General features: G+C 42.4%; 1 protein-coding gene across 7 annotated transcripts in view; it reads right to left on the reverse strand.

The window, feature by feature from the left end:
* TFDP1 (transcription factor Dp-1) overlaps nucleotides 1-17996 on the reverse strand; it is a 118170-nt gene that overhangs the window by 40987 nt on the left and 59187 nt on the right. For 6 of the 7 annotated variants that reach the window (XM_034758116.1, XM_034758113.1, XM_034758111.1 and 3 more), the window contains exons 4-7: nucleotides 16418-16524; nucleotides 5457-5578; nucleotides 3893-4058; nucleotides 3571-3717 (exon numbers count right to left, since the gene is read on the reverse strand). In XM_034758116.1, the coding sequence (XP_034614007.1) occupies nucleotides 3571-3717; nucleotides 3893-4058; nucleotides 5457-5578; nucleotides 16418-16524 (542 nt within the window). The remainder of the gene's footprint in view (nucleotides 1-3570; nucleotides 3718-3892; nucleotides 4059-5456; nucleotides 5579-16417; nucleotides 16525-17996) is intronic. The other variant, XM_034758118.1, reaches the window with a different exon arrangement.

Below are 17996 nucleotides of genomic sequence, written 5' to 3' on the forward strand. Positions count from 1 at the left end.
GGGCAGGAGGACACATGCAGTTTCAAAAATTTCAATGCATAGAAGATTGTTGGGGACACAATAGATCTGGACAAGGAGAAGAAGTCTGGAGATAAATGTGAGAAGGGAGGGACAGGCAGTAGAAACAAAATTGTAACTGTTTGAGCAGCATATTCCAGAAGTCTTGAGGTCTTTCTGAGTGTAGCCTTCATTGATTTGAGATCTACCATACCATTCTCTCACTAGAAGGGAAAACCTATAATGGCAGCAGGCTCTAAAAGAGACCCAGTTTGGGAATTATTTTAATGAAGTTCCTCTACCTGTGGGTAAGACTGGCACGCGTGCAAAACATAAACTGTGCAACAAAGAAATGCAACGCCTGGTTGCCCGAATGAAACATCATCATGAGAAGTGTTCCTTCTCAGGAGGAAGTTGCTTTGAAGATGATGAAAGGACCATGTCTGAACATCTTCAGGTTGGTAAACTTTTTTATTTCATACTTCTTTCTTAAAGGATTGCTTGTCTTCCTTCTGGACTATTCTTGAATTCCCATGTTGCAGAAAAATACAGTACCATAGAGTAACAATTATCATTTTAGATGCAGTTGTGATAAAAAATAAATAGCCGAAATAAGCAGATTTTCCTTTTACAATTTCACCTTTCAAGTAGTACTGAGTGTCAGTGAATGCAATGAGTAATACTAAAGGAGCAGTATGGTAATAATCATTAAATAACTGCACTGACTTATTTTGTTTAGGAGAATCCATCCTCAACATACAGGATTCTGAAGACTATCCACCTTCAAGATCACCATCATTTTCTATAGTTTCAAAGTAATATGCCAATGATAGTGTTTCAGTCACATCATGTATGTCACATAGCCACAGTATATCACCAGTAGCAAAAAGAAAAAAATCTCCATCATCCAGAAACAACCATAGATAAGTTTGTGACAAGAACAAGCTGATTACAAAAAGAGGTAATTGATGAAAAAATTGCCTAGTTTGTTTATGCAACAAACTCACCTTTCCGTGTGATTGGGAAACCACACTTCATTAACAGGGTTCAGTCATTAAGACCAGGATACAATCCACACAACAGAGGAGATATTGTAGGCAAATTCCTGGATAAAGCGTATGAAAGAGAAATTGAGCAGTGTGCAAAAGGTCTAAAGGGTAAAATTGTTGACCTGAGTCGTGATGGGTGGAGCAATGTCCACAATGATCCTGTTGTATGTGCTTGTGTGTGAAGAGAAGAAAGGAATGTCTTCCTTACAGAAACAATTGATACATCAGGAAATGCACACACAGCAGAATACTTACAAGAAGTAGCAGTAAAAGCTATAACAAAATGTGAAAAAAATTCAAATGTCTAGTACACAGCTAGATCCCAGACAGTGCTGCAAATGTATCCAAGTTGAGAAGAAATTATTTAGAAGAGTCTCCCAAGCTAACAACATACTGTTGCAGTGCTCATTTGATGCACCTCCTAGCCAAAGACTTCAGTGTTCCAGAAATAAAGGCTAATGTTATTGAAATTGCAAAATACTTCTATAACAACCACTTTGCAGCAGCTGCTCTGAAAAAAGTGGGAGGAACCAAGCTAACTCTCCCACAAGATGTGCGATGGAACTCAGTAATGGACTGTTTTAAGCACTATATCAAGAAATGGCCTAACCTGATGACCATTGGTGAACAAAATTGTGAAAAAAATAGATGGCACTATCACAGCCAAAATTCTCAACATTGGGCTTAAGAGAAATGTTGAACACATTTCTCAAGTACCCTGAAGACTTGAACAAAATGCAGGGACATAGCTGTTTTATTGCTGACGCTGTTGAAATCTGGAAGGAACTGAGTGAGATGTTAAAAAGAGAAGTATGCAATGACAGAGTTAAATTACAAGCATTAAAAAAAACGAGTGGGACAAGCACTATCTCCAGCTCATTTTCTTGTAAATATTCTCAAAACTTGCTACCAGGGTCAAACCTTCACTGCTGAAGAAGAGGGGCTGGCGATGACATGGACATCCAGCAATCATCCCTCCATGATGCCAACTATAATAAACTTCAGAGCGAAGGGTGAACCATTCAAGAAATATATGTTTGCCGATGATGTTTTAAAGAAAGTCACACCAGTGAACTGGTAGAAGTCACTTAAGCACTTGGATTCAGAGACTGTTGAAGTGATAATCTCACTTAACAGCAGTAGCTTCTTCTGCCAGTGTCGAAATAATATTTTCTTCCTTTGGACTAATTCATTCCAAATTGAGAAATAGTTTGGGACCTGAAAAAGCAGGAAAGCTTGTTTTTCTTTTCCAGATTATGAACAAACAGGAAAATGAAGGTGAAGATGACTGAGTTAGCTGCAGAAGCCAATACTTTAAGGTTCTCATGTTGACCTGCCTGAGTTTATTAAATTTTTTGTTAATATTTCATTTAACTATTTTAGTTAAACAATTTAAACAAAAACAAACCTGATTTTAAAAATGTGAATGTTTAACTAAATTCAAAAATTCATATTTGTGTTTTGTTAAAATATTATGTGGTTATTGTTAAAGAAAAAAAATCCAGAATACATAACATTGTTGTTTTAATTAAATAAAACAATTTAAATGTCTGTCTGGTGATGTTCTCCTCCTAATACAGAATGACAAAAAAAATCCTCCTAATATTAATGATTAGCCTCTGTTGAATTGGAGATCACCTCCCAATGACTAAATATCTGCTTCAATTACCTTTGGTAAAGATAATAACCCAACAATCATTCATTTTCTGATATACCTGTAAAACTAATCTGAAAAGTTTTCAAAATAAATCTCTTTAAAAATGGATAGTGTGTACCTTCTAAAAATGAAATCTCATATACCTCTGAGTTGTGAAGAATATGTATTAAGGCTATAACAACCAACAAGAATGCACTTTTATGTAGAAATCCATGATTAAATTGAGTCTTCCTGACTAGTGATTTAAATCAAATCCACCCTGATTGATAGCCTGCTTGGCGGTTGCCACAAAGGGAATATAGGGGAGCGGTGAGCTGATGCAGGGCTGCCAGACCACCCTGGTTCCAAGCCCCCACCAGCTAGCTCCAATGGGCTGCTCTTTCTGCAAGCAGCGGACAAAGCAGACGGCTGCCAAACAATGTTATAAGGGAGAACTGCGCAACTTTGAATGAACATGGTCTCTAACTGATCAGCAACGTGACAACGAAACAACGTTAACCGGGACAACATTAAGTGAGGAGTTACTATACCTTAATAGAACCCCTTTCCTCTGTGCTGAACAGGAACTGGTTCTACAGATCCTATGGTCAGAAGAGAGTCACCATCCTACCTTAGCAGGTGCTTGTGAGGAGAGTCTCAAAGAGAGATGGGAAGCGGGGATGGGGTAGAGGGAGGGAGGGAGGTAAAGTGGATTGAACATCCTGATATTGCGATCTCCAAGCCACACTTGTCCAAAGGGACTCAGACACCCAATGATTCTGTATTGCTAGCTCAGAAGACCATATTCAGATAGGATTAGATAACATTAAAAATCTTTTAGATTTATCCGAACAAAAATACCAACTACTGTATTTCCCAAATATATACCTCTAAATTCTGACATTCCTGAGCCGAGTTAGTAGGTAGACCAATCCATTTGATTTCCTTCTTCTCCTTGGAGATAATGTTCATAGCCATAAGGACATTTAAGGCATCGTAGACACGTCGTCTAATATTCTTCTGGTCATAAGCCTGCTGTAGACACAATGAATTAATCAAACACACACCTGTGACAAAAACATTTGAAAACGTATTACAGTAGATGGGTAAACTCAGCTAGTATCTCAACTGTTTCATTTAGCATTAGAAAAAACAAAAAAGTTACATCTTTTCCCCACTCAAGTGGCATGTAACCCAGCAACATACTTACTGATTCATTTGGTGAAATGTGATTATCCGTGGTACTAAACTCTGCAACCAACTCATCCGCCACCTCATTGTATGAGGTGGTTCCTTTTCTCTGTACCTTCTCACAAACCTTCATAGAGAAGTGTCGCAAACCCTTGCCATTCTTCTCTCCTTTTTTGTTGCGCTTCCTAGAAAAATACATTTTAAAGTAACCGATCAATATTCCAAAGTTTTCTGGTTTGCCAGATAAACACATATTGTTCTGAAATATAACCCTTACCATTTTTAATCAGCAAAGAGGGCATTATACTCCTAAAACAGGACAATCAAAGTTATTTGCCTGAATCATGGATTTGATTCAATTTACAACTAATTCTTGGTATTATCTTGAATATGAAACACATTGAGCTAAATTCATCCCTGCTGTAACTCTGTTAGTTTCAATATCAGAGATGAATTTGGATGATTACATTTAGAAGATGTAAAAATTAGTGGTAAAGAAGTTTCTTCTGAAAAGGAGGACAGTAAAGAAAAAACATTCCAATTAACATTAACATCTTCAAGTGGGGGGGCGGGGAGGGCTAAAACTAGAAACCCTGAGAACTACAGCAGCTAAAATTTATTTTTCTAGAGCATATATAATTTGACATTCAGGAAAGTTAAAACAGTCAAGTATGTTAGACTCAAAATCTGATATTGTATTCAAAATTACAGAATAACCAAAATATGGATTTGAATGGTCATGGAATACAGCTTTACTATGAACACTTCAAACCTAGGGTAGATGCTTCCTACAGCACTTTCAGTATTATTGCATAAGCATTTAGAAAAATATGATAGTTAAGTTCTCAGCATACATTTTAAATGAAAAATTGTCTGGGTAACTAAGAAATATTTTTTGTTACAATAAAATGTAAATTTGAAAGTCAGCAAATGGAATAGCTTTCAATTTCTGCATATATGCATGCTTAAATACTTTAGGAACAATACAACTCCATAATCCCCTAATATAAATATTTCCTAGCCCAAAAAAACAACAGACACACCAATAAATGTTAACTTTAAAGCAACTACATTTATCAATGGGTCCTTCAAAACAATCTTGTGTGTAATAAACCCCCAAAGCAAGTTTATGTTAAATCTGGAAGTGATGCTTTCTTCAAGTTGAGCTACGATCTTATTCTTCTCATTTAAAATTGTCTGCAGAATTATGCATATTTGGTTTGAAACACTATATTCCATTTATATTTTATCTGACAGTACAAGAGGATGAAAAATCTCAGTTGATTTCGCTTGTTCTTTTAAGAGCCACTATCTTCGTGTAAATATGACAGCAGAACACTACGCGTCCGTTTGTTTCCTCAGAAATCTGACTTTTGCTACACTGAAGTGAAAAGGTGTTCTTATTATCTCTCTACTCTAGGTATTAAACAAACTTAGATATCTCTTAAATTAAATCTAAGCTGAACCCCTCCTTCATATCAGCGAACTTACAGAGCACATCAATTAAAAAAAAAAAAAAACTTTAGGACAAAATTACCAAACAATTCTATTAAACCCTTGTAACTTAACAGAATTTTGCTCACCCAGCAGACCAAGGCGAAGAGTCTGCAGTCTGGTTCTGTGATACAAAGTGTGAATTGGGTGTATGTGGACTTCCTACCAGGATAGTATTTGGCGCTGAAGGTCTCTGAGGTGTACCAATAACCTACAGTTAAAACAAAATAATTTGGAATACAGTCAGAAGACTCCCACATTATTCAGATGCATTTCCCCCACCTTTCTGGAGCCATTTCTTTATTTCCACCTCTCTCTACGAGATAAATAAAATACCATACTATTAAAAAAACCCTAGCAGTTGTACATGGGTTTTGTACATATTGGCCTAGACTACTGTATGTTCAGGTGACAAGTTTTTATTTTTCCTTCCTTTGATCAACCTCATTTGCTTTCTTGATTTATGATCAAAAGTAGGCATAAACCTGACAAAAGTCAAAGCAAGACTCAACAGCTTAACACTAGTAAGTCAGCAAAATTTAAAGAGGAAAGGATAAACTAAGCTTATAATAGAAAACAAACAAAAACGAACTCTAAAGCCACTAACTCCTCTGGTAAGTAGGCATAAAAAGTAGCGCCTACTGCAAATAACAGCCACATCATCTCTTCTGATTCTCTCTCCTTCCTGCTACTGCATCAAAAACAAAACCAACATAGACAGCTTTGGACTTGGGTAAAAGTAAAAGTCACTCTTCCAGTCCGCTTCAGATCAATCAGGTTTACCATGAATAGAGCCAATTTTTGCAGTGTATATATGGAACCCTGTTTTCTCTACAGTTGTAGAACTGGATAATGCAGTAACCCTCACCTCTGCTGTAGGATTGTGTTTCACATCTAATCTTGCATAACAATATAACTTTCTAAAGCTTATAGTTATGAAGAAAAACCTCTAAAACAAACTGATACAGAATAGCCTTCCTGATTTTGCAGAAAAAAGTCTATTCATCTAAATTGCATCTACCTCCCCAAAAGAGGCATTAAATTAAACCTGAAAGCGAAAAACCTCAAAACACCCCCCCACTATATTTTTCTGGGCATCAAATGCCTCAGTATCCTTCTACCCAGCTGCCTCAAGCTTCTTCCCGAGTCCAATTTCAATAGATTAGTGTCAATACAAAATTCTATAGCACTATGAAAATTGAAAGTTTAAGAGCAGCTGAAGATGAAACATATTCCAGATTTGAAATTCATATTCAATTCATTATTCAAATACACAATACAAGGAATTATTTTGTTTCATATTTAATTTAATAAGCACCTCTTACATTACTTGAAATCGGACCAGGACTTTCAACATGACACAGAATTAAGTGCTGATAAGCTGCAGAAGTCAGATGTTGCCACAGAATTTAGGTCCAGTGTGCCACAATACAGGGCCCTAGCTATACTACTCCTGAGGGAATTCTGTGCCAAAAAATAAAAATTCTCTGCACAATATTTTAAAAGTCTTCAAATTTTATTGGTCAATAAATAAATGTGGTAGCTCCAGCATGGCAGTGGGGAGCACAGGCCACTGGCTGCATGAAGATGGGAGATCACCCTGCAGCCCTCAGCCCCTGGGACAGGGACTCAGCAGCAAGGCTGTACCCAACCCTGACACAGCGCAAGGGTTGGGCCTGCCCCAGAAACACCCCAGGGCCCTGCCCCTCTGTGCTAGACACACCAGGTGTGGGCAGGCAGGCTCAGCCCAGCAGGATCTAAGTGTAGAGAGGCTTGGTGTGGGTGGATCCAGGTGTGGGCAATCTGGGTGCGGGCAGCTCAGTGGGAGATCTGGATGTACAGGGTGTCATTGGGAGGTTCCAGGGGCAATGGGACTCTGCAGAGGGTCCAGGTGAAGATGGTTGGGGCTCAGCGGGGGGGAATCTGGGTGTACAGGCCTCAGCGGGGTGGTCCATATGAAGGGGAGGTGGGGCTCATCAGGGTGGAGGTTTCATGGGCCTGCTTAACAGGGGAGTTCCAACTGCAGCTGCTACACAGGGGATGCTGCAAGCCAGACTCCTGCTCCCTCCCTCCCCCCTGCTCCCTCCCTCACCCCCAATTCCCCTATCCCCTTCTCTTTCCCATCCTCTCCCCCTTCCCCACAGTCCCATCCTCTCCCCATCCCACCCCACCTTCCTTCCCCACTGCTTCTCCCCTCCCCCCCTTTACCCTGCCCCACTGCGGGCACTCACTGCTGTACAGAAAACAGGATGGCTCCCGGCTTACTGAAAGGGTGCACAACTAGCACTAGGACCCAGGAGGAGACATCCAGCTGTGGAGCAGAGCGGCACACTCTTTGAGCCGGGCAGCTCTGCGTGTGCAGAAATGGGGGGGGGGGGGAGAAGTGGCACATGAACCGATGTACGTCCGCCCCCTCCCAGCCCCCCCACGGTCTGCCTCTGTTTGGTGGACAATACTTCTCCCCCCACTATGCCCATAGACATCCCCAGCCTCCTCCCCCAGCTTCCATAGAATATCAGGGTTGGAAGGGACCTCAGGAGGTCATCTAGTCCAACCCCCTGCTCAAAGCAGGACCAATCCCCAACTAAATCATCCCAGACAGGGCTTTGCCAAACCTGACCTTAAAAACCTCTAAAGGAAGGAGATTCCATCACCTTCCTAGGTAACCCATTCCAGTGATTCACCACCCTCCTAGTGAAAAAGTTTTTCCTAATATCCAATCTAAACCTCCCCCACTGCAACTTGAGACCATTACTCCTTGTTCTGTCATCTGCTACCACTGAGAACAGTCTAGATCCAACCTCTTTTGAACTCCCCTTCCAGGTAGTTGAAAGCAGCTATCAAATCCCCCCTCATTCTTCTCTTCCGCAGACTAAACAATCCCAGTTCTCTCAGCCTCTCCTCCTAAGTCACGTGTTCCAGCCCCCTAACCATTTTTGTTGCCCTCCGCTGCACTCTTTCCAATTTTTCCACATCCTTCTTGTAGTGTGGGGCCCAAAACTGGACACAGTACTCCAGATGAGGCCTCACCAATGTCTAATAGAGGGGAATGATCACATCCCTCAATCTGCTGGCAATGCCCCTACTTAAACAGCCCCACATGCCGTTAGCCTTCTTGGCAACAAGGGCACACTGATTCATACTTTCCTTTACGTCCCCATCACGTTCTGCAGGGAAGCAAAGAAATCTGGGGGGGGGGCACGTTTTCTGCACATGCGCGTTGGCACAGAATTTCCCCAGCAGTAAGCTATATCTACCCCACAACATTGTTTCTGAATTAAGTTTGAACAATAGCCACCTAAAATCATATTTAAGTGGAGTTAGCCTGATGTGACGTTTTGACAGTACAAGTGTTATTAACTAAGGTCACAGAGCTTGAAAGATTTTCCCCATCGCCTACCGGGCAGGACTAAACCTACTAACCAGATGTCCATATGAACAATTATCAGGGAGCCTACTAGCAAAAGCCCTGGTGAGAAGCCAAGCCCATTTTCTTTGCAGCCCCTAAAGGCTTAGAAGGGGGAAGTTGCTGGGATTCCTACCAGGGTGTTGTCCCTATACCTTAAACAGGGATTCCATCTCTCATATCAGCTGTGCTCCCTTTCAACTGCTGGAAAGCATTGAATTCTTTCCTCCCACACCCTATTACCTTCCCCACATACTCCAGAAGTTTATCTGTTGTGGAAGGTCACCTGTTCTTCATCCCCCACCCTCTGCCAACAATCCTGCTAGCTGTTGCTGAGAGAAAAAGGGGCATAAAAGGGTTGCATGTCAACTAATACACCTTTCCTCCTCAAACAGCCCTAGCACTTCTGTTGCATTTCATAGCTTCCTCAGGCAATGTCAGCAGCAGCAGCAGGTATAATAGAGGAGTCTGAAAGTTCAAAAGCTTGATCTACACTGGAAAAGTGAGTTGTGTTTAATCCCCTCCCCACCAACCTGCCCAATTTTCACACTCTTGGGTCTTGCAACATTCCTATTTCATTAGTTCTCCAGTCACCATAGACTCTTCCTTCCTAGTTGGTACCTGATATTCTAGTGTAAAAGACAGCCTTTTAAAGAAGTTGTAGGCCTTATTTAAACATCAAAGGAAGGCACAAGCCCTTTGATTTCATGATAATTTTGTGTGTATAGTAGTGTATATATAAAGTATTTTCTGACTTGTTCTATATCAGAGATTCATTTTCAGTACTATTAAATATTCACAAGGTCTGTAGCACTCCTCTGATGTGCCACGGTACTCTTTCACTGAGCAAAATTATCCGGTTAAGACTCTATATTACGTCGGTTAGATCACTCCACCTGAATGACTATAACTTAAGGCCTCGTCTACACTATGATTTTAGGTCGAATTTAGCAGCGTTACCTCAATTTAAGCCTGGACCCGTCCACACGAAGCTCCTTTTTTCGACTTAAAGGGCTCTTTAAATAGATTTCTTTACTCCACCTCCAACGAGGGGATTAGCGCTGAAATCGGCCTTGCCGGGTCGAATTTGGGGTATGCAAATTCGACGGTATTGGCCTCCAGGAGCTATCCCAGAGTGCTCCATTGTGACCGCTCTGGACAGCGCTCTCAACTCAGATGCACTGGCCAGGTAGACAGGAAAAGGCCCGCGAACTTTTGAATCTCATTTCCTGTTTGGCCAGCATGGCAAGGTGCAGGTGAGTGCCGATCTCATTAGCAGAGGTGACCATGATGGAGTCCCAGGATTGCAAAAGAGCTCCAGCATGGACCGAACGGGAGGTACGGGATCTGCTTGCCGTATGGGGAGACAAATCCGTGCTAGCTGAACTCTGTTCCAGTAAATGAAATGCCAAAACATTAGAAAAAGTCTCAAAGGGCATGAAGGACAGAGGCCAAAGCAGCGCCGTGTGAAAATTAAGGAGCTAAGGCAAGCCTACCAAAAAAACAGAGAGGCAAATGGCTGCTCCGGATCAGAGCCCCGAACATGCCGCTTCTATGATGAGCTGCATGCCATGCTAGGGGTGCAGTCACCAGTACCCCAACCCTGTGCTTGGACTCCGTCAATGGAGAATCACGCAACACGGAAGCGGGTTTTGGGGACAAGGAAGATGATGATGATGAAGAGATTGAAGATAGCTCACAGCAAGGAAGCGGAGAAACCGCTTTCCTCAACAGCCAAGATACGTTTTTCAACCTGGATCTGGAGCCAGTAACCCCCGAACCCACCCAAGGCGTGCTCCCAGACCCTGAAAGCGGAGAAGGGACCTCTGGTGACTGTACCTTTGTAAATATTACACGTGGTTTAAAAGCAAGCGTGTTTAATTATTAATTTGCCCTGGCATTCGCAGCCAGTACAGCTACTGGAAAAGTCTGTTAACGTGCATGGGGATGGAGCGCCCTCCTTTAAACTTCTAACCGCCCTGGTGTCTGGCTGCGCGTAATCAGCGGCCAGGCAATTTGCCTCAACCTCCCACCCTGCCATAAATGTCTCCCCCTTAGTCTCACAGATATTGTGGAGCGCACAGCAAGCAATAACAACAATGGGAATATTGGTTTCGCTGAGGTCTATCCGAGTCAGTAAACTGCACCAGCGTGCTTTTAAACGTCCAAATGCACATTGTACCACCATTCTGCACTTGCTCAGCCTATAGTTGAACAGCTCCTAACTACTGTCCAGGCTGCCTGTGTACGGCTTCATGAGCCATGGCATTAAAGGGGTAGGCTGGGTCCCCAAGGATAACTATAGGCATTTCAACATCCCCAACGGTTATTTTCTGGTCTGGGAAGAAAGTCCCTTCCTGCAGCTTTTGAAACAGACCAGAGTTCCTGAAGATGTGAGCATCACTCTGGCCATCCCACGTTGATGTTGGTGAAACGTCCCTTGTGATCCACCAGGGCTTGCAGCAGCATTGAAAAGTACCCCTTGTGGTTTATGTACTCGCTGGCTTGGTGCTCCGGTGCCAAAATAGGGATATGGGTTCCGTCTATCGCCCCACCACAGTCAGGGAATCCCATTGCAGCAAGTCATCCACTATGACCTGCACATTTCCCAGAGTTACTACCCTTGATATCAGCAGCTCTTTGATTGTGTTGGCTACTTGGATCACAACAGCCCCCACAGTAGATTTGCCCACTCCAAATTGATGCCCAACTGACCGGTAGCTGTCTGGCGTTGCAAGCTTCCACAGGGCTATTGCCACTCGCTTCTCAACTGTGAGGTATTCTGGCGCTTCAGGGCAGGGAAAAGCAAGTCACAAAGTTCCATGAAAGTGCCCTAATGCATGCGAAAGTTTCGCAGCCACTGGGAATTGTCCCAGACCTGCAACACTATGCGGTCCCACCAGTCTGTGCTTGTTTCCCGGGCCCAGAATCGGTGTTCCATGGCATGAACCTGCCCCAGTAACACCAGGACGTGCACATTACTGGGGCCCGTACTTTGTAAGAAGTCTATGTCCATGTCTATATCCTCATCACTGCGCTGCCGTCGCCTCCTCGCCTGGTTTTGCTTTGACAGGTTCTGGTTCTGCATATACTACAGGATAATGCATGTGGTGCTTATAGTGCTCATAATTGCCACGGTGATCTGAGCGGGCTCCATGATCCCAGTGCTATGGCATCTGGGCTGCAAAAAGGCGTGAAACGATTGTCTGCCGTTGCTCTGACGGAGGGAGGGGCAACTGACGACATGGCTTACAGGGAATTAAAAACAAAGGGGGTGGCTTTGCATCAAGGAGAAACACAAACAACTGTCACACAGAATGGCCCCCTCAAGGATTGAACTCAAAACCCTGGGTTTAGCAGGCCGTTGATTTCACGGAGGGAGGAAGCAAATGAATACAAAACAAATCGGGTCTATTTCTTGTTTTGATCCACTCCATCTATCTTTTACATCTTCAGGCTGGCAGCAGATGGTGCAGTTCGACTGCTAGCCACCATCATCTCCTGGGTGCTCGGCAAAAGATGGGAATGACCTGGCTGAGTCATTCTCATGTCTGCCTAGGCACCCGACGGACCGAGGTCGGCTAAAAGAGCACCCAGGAACACGACGACGATGGCTACCAGTCGTAATGCACCGTCTGCTGCCAAAAGGCAGTGAGCTGCTGTTGTGTAGCAATGCAGTCCCATGTCTGCCAGCACCCAGGAGACATACGGTGACGGTGAGGTGAGTGGGCTCCATGCTTGCCATGGTTTGGCATCTGCACAGGTAACCCAGGAAAAAAGGCGCAAAACGATTGTGTGCCGTTGCTTTCACGGAGGGGGGAGCTGACGACATGTACCCAGAATCACCTGTGACACTGTTTTTGCCCCATCAGACATTGGGATCTCAACCCAGAATTCCAATGGGTGGCGGAGACTGTGGGAACTGTGGGATAGCTACCCACAGTGCAACGCTCCAGAAGTTGACGTAGCCTCGGTACCGTGGATGCAGTCCGCCGACTTAATGCACTTAGAGCATTTTGTGTGGGAACACACATGATCAACTGTATAAAAACGATTTCTAAAAAACGACTTATATAAATTCGACCTAATTTCGTAGCGTAGACATACCCTAAGTGTAAATACATTTTTAAAATACAGCCATGTTTTATAGTTGCTTGTATCTATTTCAAAGAAAATATTTCATGTGTTACAGAGAAGAAAATGAGGGTCAAAACCAAAAAAATTTTTTTTTCAAATTCAGAGGTATTAGAGTTATTTTCAGGGTGGATAAAAATCAATGATTTAAAAAAAATCAAATAAAAAAATGAGTTTTTATAATAAAATGCTTTTTGAGGAAAACACCTATCTAAAGCTCAAAGATATCTCATCATGCAATAGGGATTATAAATTCTAATTATATAGTATGACACAATATATTAATGGAATGTTTAAGAAAAGTTTTGTAAAGAAGTTCCAATAGTTCACGGATTAGGGACCCAATCTTATGGGGTTCCAGGGGCTTCTGTATAGATTATTTAGGTTAATCTTTCTATTTACCAATTAAGACTCAGTGTCAGTCTAGAAGATACCAACAGAGATGCTTAGTTTTGCAGTTCTCAAACTGTGGATTTGTGTCTCTAGAGAGAACATGCTTGTTAACAGCAAAAATGTTTAGTTAGTTATCTAACTAGCTAACTAACCTACCTCAACCCTCTTGCCCCTCTGCAAATTTGTGTACACAGAGTCAATCCCTTACCTCTCTCTAAAAGTGCAGTTTCAAAAAGTTAAATTAATAGAAGATTGTTGTGGGCACAATAGATCTGGACAAGGAGAAGAAGTCTGGAGATAAATGTGGGAAGGGAGGGACAGGCAACAGAAACAAAAGTGAAACTGTTTGAGCAGCTTATTCCAGAAGTCTTGAGGTTTTATTTTAAGTTTCTCATGTTGACCTGGCTGACAGTCGAATAATTTTTTTGTTTTTAAATATTTCATTTAACTATTTTAGTTAAAAACAATTTTAACAAAAACAAACCTGATTTTAAAAAACTTGAATGTTTAAATTCAAAAAAAATCTTATGCTTGTTTTGTTAAAATATTATATGTTTGCTGTTGAAGAAAAAAATTTAGAATACATAACGTTGCTGTTTTAATTAAATAAAACAATTTAAGTGTCTGTCTGGTGATGTTCTCCTCCCAATACAGCAGGGCAAGAAAATCCTCCAAGTATTAATGATTAACTTGTTGAATTGGAGATAGTTCACCTCCCAATGACTTCATAAATATTAGGGTTACCATATGTCCGGATTTTCCCGGACATGTCCGGCTTTTGGGGGCTCAAATCCCCGTCCGGGGGGAAATCCCCAAAAGCCGGGCATGTCCGGGAAAATCGGGAGGGAGGGCCGGGCCGGGGCCGCGGGGTCGGGCCGCCGAGGGGGTGCGCTGGGCCGCGGGGCCGGGAGCCGGGGGGTCGGGCCGGGAGCCGGGCCGCCGGGGGGGTGCGTTGGGCCGCGGGGCCGGGAGCCGGGGGGGGGTGCGCTGGGCCGCCGGGGGCCGGCCGGCAGTGCTGGGCGGGCCGGGAGTGGTCGGCCGGGGGCCAGGGCCGGCACCCCAGGGCCCAAGCCGACCCAGGCTGGAGCCGCCGGGGGGGGCCAGCCTGGGCCGCACCTCCTCCCCCCACACCCCCCCTTACCTGCCCAGGCTTCCCGCGAATTAAATGTTCGCGGGAAGCAGGGGAGGGGGCGGAGACTTTGGGGAGGGGGCGGAGTTGGGGCGGGGCTGGGGGCGGGGCCAGGGCCCCATGGAGTGTCCTCCTTTTGGAGGCACAAAATATGGTAACCCTATAAATATCTGCTTCAACACTTGCCCCATACAAAGGACCAATTTTTACTCAGTTATTACCTCATACGACTACACTGTGACATCAAATCAATAGCTGATTTAATTCATAACAGGAACAGCAATGCAATAAAATAGTCTGCAGTCATGTAAACATTTCATTAGGTAGTAGTCCACAACCTCAGAGGGGACTCTTGAGAACTGTCTGAAGCTGAACTGTCTTAGGATAGGTCTACACAAAGACTTTGTACCTATATAACTATTTAAAATATAATAATAATCATACCCCTAACTGAAATAGTTATACAAATGCAACTTCTGTGGATTACCACATCCCTACTGTGGATGCAGTCAAATCAGTTTAGCCTATTAGCTATATTGGTATAACTGTACAGTCTAAACTGGGGGGAGCGGGGTGATTGTTGAACTCTCTTAACTACACAAGTATAGTTAAAGAAGTGCAGTGCTTGCATGTAAAACTCTGTAGATTCTTGAATTCTCTCAGCAATACCACCACCTCTTACTCAGTTCCCCTCCCCACCAATTCTCTTAGCTCTGTTTATATACTGAAAATCAATCCACATTAAACCATGCACGCACACACAAATTCAAATGTTTTATACTATGGACCCTATTTTTTCTTTTATAAAATAAAATGCTTATGAAAGATGCTAAGTTGAAGTTTTCCCCCAGAGAACAGTACAGTAAAGGCAGCAGCTGTGCCCTCACTGTCTTGCAAATGTAACAACCTTGACCACTTTTACAGATAAGAATATAATTCAGTTTCTGTGCAAATTAAAATCCTTTGCAAAAGTCAGTCTCTACAGAGAAGCCAACTATAACACTTCTCCCTATGTAACAGAATAAGAATATCAGTTCATGTCATATGGCTCAAATGAAGAGTTTTGTTTGCTATTGCAGTAATATGGATTGCACTTGGAACTTGCATTCTAGAGACAACCTTTTTATCCCATCACTAGCTCAGGGGTCGGAAACCTTTCAGGTGTGCCGAGTCTTCATTTATTCACTCTAATTTAAGGTTTCGCATGCCAGTAATACATTTTAACATTTTTAGAAGGTCTCTTTCTAAGTCTATAATATATAACTAAACTATTATTGTATGTAAAGTAAATAAGGTTTTTAAAACGTTTAAGAAGCTTCATTTAAAATGAAATTAAAATGCAGAGCCCCTCGGACCAGTGGCCAGGAACCGGGCAGTGTGAGTGCCACTGAGAATCAGCTCGCGTACTGCCTTTGGCATGCGTGCCATAGATTGCCTACCCCTGCACTAGCTCCTTAAGTTATCCAGACTATACACATTTTGCTTTTTTAAAAATTACAATATGCTTTTCAGCAGAAATGTCTGAAATAATCATTTTTTAAAATATGGCCAAAAAATCCCATAAAAATCCCATTAATTTTCCAATTTTGATCTTGATAACATATTTGCAAATTGGCTTTTATATAAAGTTTCAGGTTGGTGTGTTTTGAAAGTGTCATGGATTTATCACAGAAAGACCAACAGACAGTAGGGGAATTTGAATATTCAGTAGCCTGAAGAGTTGAGGGTTGATGTAGTTTTTGTCAATAACCTGCATGATTAGCCCAACGTGTGCTCCCTCTCCCCACAAAAACAACGTTATCAAGACTAATGTTCCGAGTACAATTTAAAGTCATACTAAACAGCCCTTACCATACAGAAAAGTGAGATGGTACATTCTACATAGAAATAATAACTGATACTTTATATGATGCATTTACGCTGAACCACAGTTAGATTCATAGTATGTACAATCAAAGGTAAAAAACAAAAATTTAAAGTCTCCTTACCACTTGCTGTGCAATGTTGACATTAGACTGTCCAAACGTTTTTGGCAGGAGCTGTTTTCCAAGTGTATTTACTGTAGAAGGATGAACAGCCACTAATGAAACAACCCCTAAAACAAATATAAATACAAATTTCCAGGTCAGCTTTGTTTCTTTCAGTAAATCTAAATTCATATTAATATCAAAGCACATAAAATTCAGTGAAAACTAGTTTTCAATAGGCATCTAAACAAGCATCAAAAACAAATTTCTGAAGATGTATATAAAGACACCCTACGTATGAAAGTATATACAAGTATATTAGTGCAATATGTTTTTCCTTCCTGCTTACAAACACACAGAAAATTAAGATTCCCAGTATGCCCTCCCAATCTTTCTCTGCTGTGGACAATTGATGCTCCGTGATCCATAAAATCTTCCGATCTTTTAAAAAAGAAAATACCCCAAAACCCACTCTCTCCTAGCTCACAATGTAGTACCAACAGGTGGAGTTGTTCATAGAACTGATTGCCTCAACACAGCAGTGTCTCATCTCTGCTCAGAGAAGCAAAAGGTTCTTCTAAGACTCTCCCTCCAGGCAGAAAGCTTTTTCCATTTTTCGTTATCCTTGATATGTCCCTTTCTCCCCTTCCCCTCCCCAGCAGGGAGGGGATTTTTGAGAACAGGAGCCCGCAAGAATTTGGTATTTGAAGAGAAAAATTACTCAGCAGAGTAGCAAGCCCAGCTAAAATTAAAGGGGCTCCTTCCTGCTCAGCTGTGCAATTTTGTAGTGCCTCACCCCACTCAACAACAAGGTAGTAGCCAAGCCATTAGCTATTTAGGGCAGAAATTCAGCAGCAGAAACTGGCTTTGCATAATCTCCAAGCCATATATTCCTAGCTAGTCAGTGCTTCAGGCTAAGGTGAAACATGGGAGTCAGCCGTTGCCGCAACAGCAACAATATGCAGGCAATCCTTCAAGTGCTTAAGGCAGTTATGTGGTTGATACCTGGCATTTTGGAAGCAACAACCCAGAGGTCCTTGGCTGTTTTATTTATTTATTTATTTATTTTCAGTTGACTGGGGTGAAATATGGTGTCCTTGTCTTCAAGAGTAAGTCAGAAGGACAAGAAAAATCTATGGGGCAGGACACTCTCCCTCATCCCAACCCTTTCAGGCTATGTATATGTAACAGGGACTATATACACAGTGACATAGCTACAGCGCTGTAGCTATGCTGGAATAACCCTGTTACGTAAATGCAGCCTACAGCGACAGAAGGGGGTTTTCTGTCACTGTAGGAACACCACCTCTCCAAGTGATAGTAGGTAGGTCAATTGAAGCATTCTTCCATCGACATAGCTGAGTCTACGCTGGGGATTAGGTCAACATAACTACAATGTTCAAGTGTATGGAACCTTCATATCACCTGAAGAATGTAGCTATGTTAACCAAAATTTAAACTGTAGATCAGATTGCCACAACAACCAGGTTTTTGTTTGATTTTTGGTCCCAACTGTTCCAAGACAGGCCTTAGCCAGTCCTTGTATCTTGAACTCCTGCCCTCTTGCTGGCTCTCTCAGCCCCCTTTTCACTGAGGGCAG

The sequence above is a fragment of the Trachemys scripta genome, chromosome 1 (genome assembly GCF_013100865.1).
Source record: "Trachemys scripta elegans isolate TJP31775 chromosome 1, CAS_Tse_1.0, whole genome shotgun sequence".
In the NCBI taxonomy this organism is placed as follows: domain Eukaryota; kingdom Metazoa; phylum Chordata; order Testudines; family Emydidae; genus Trachemys; species Trachemys scripta.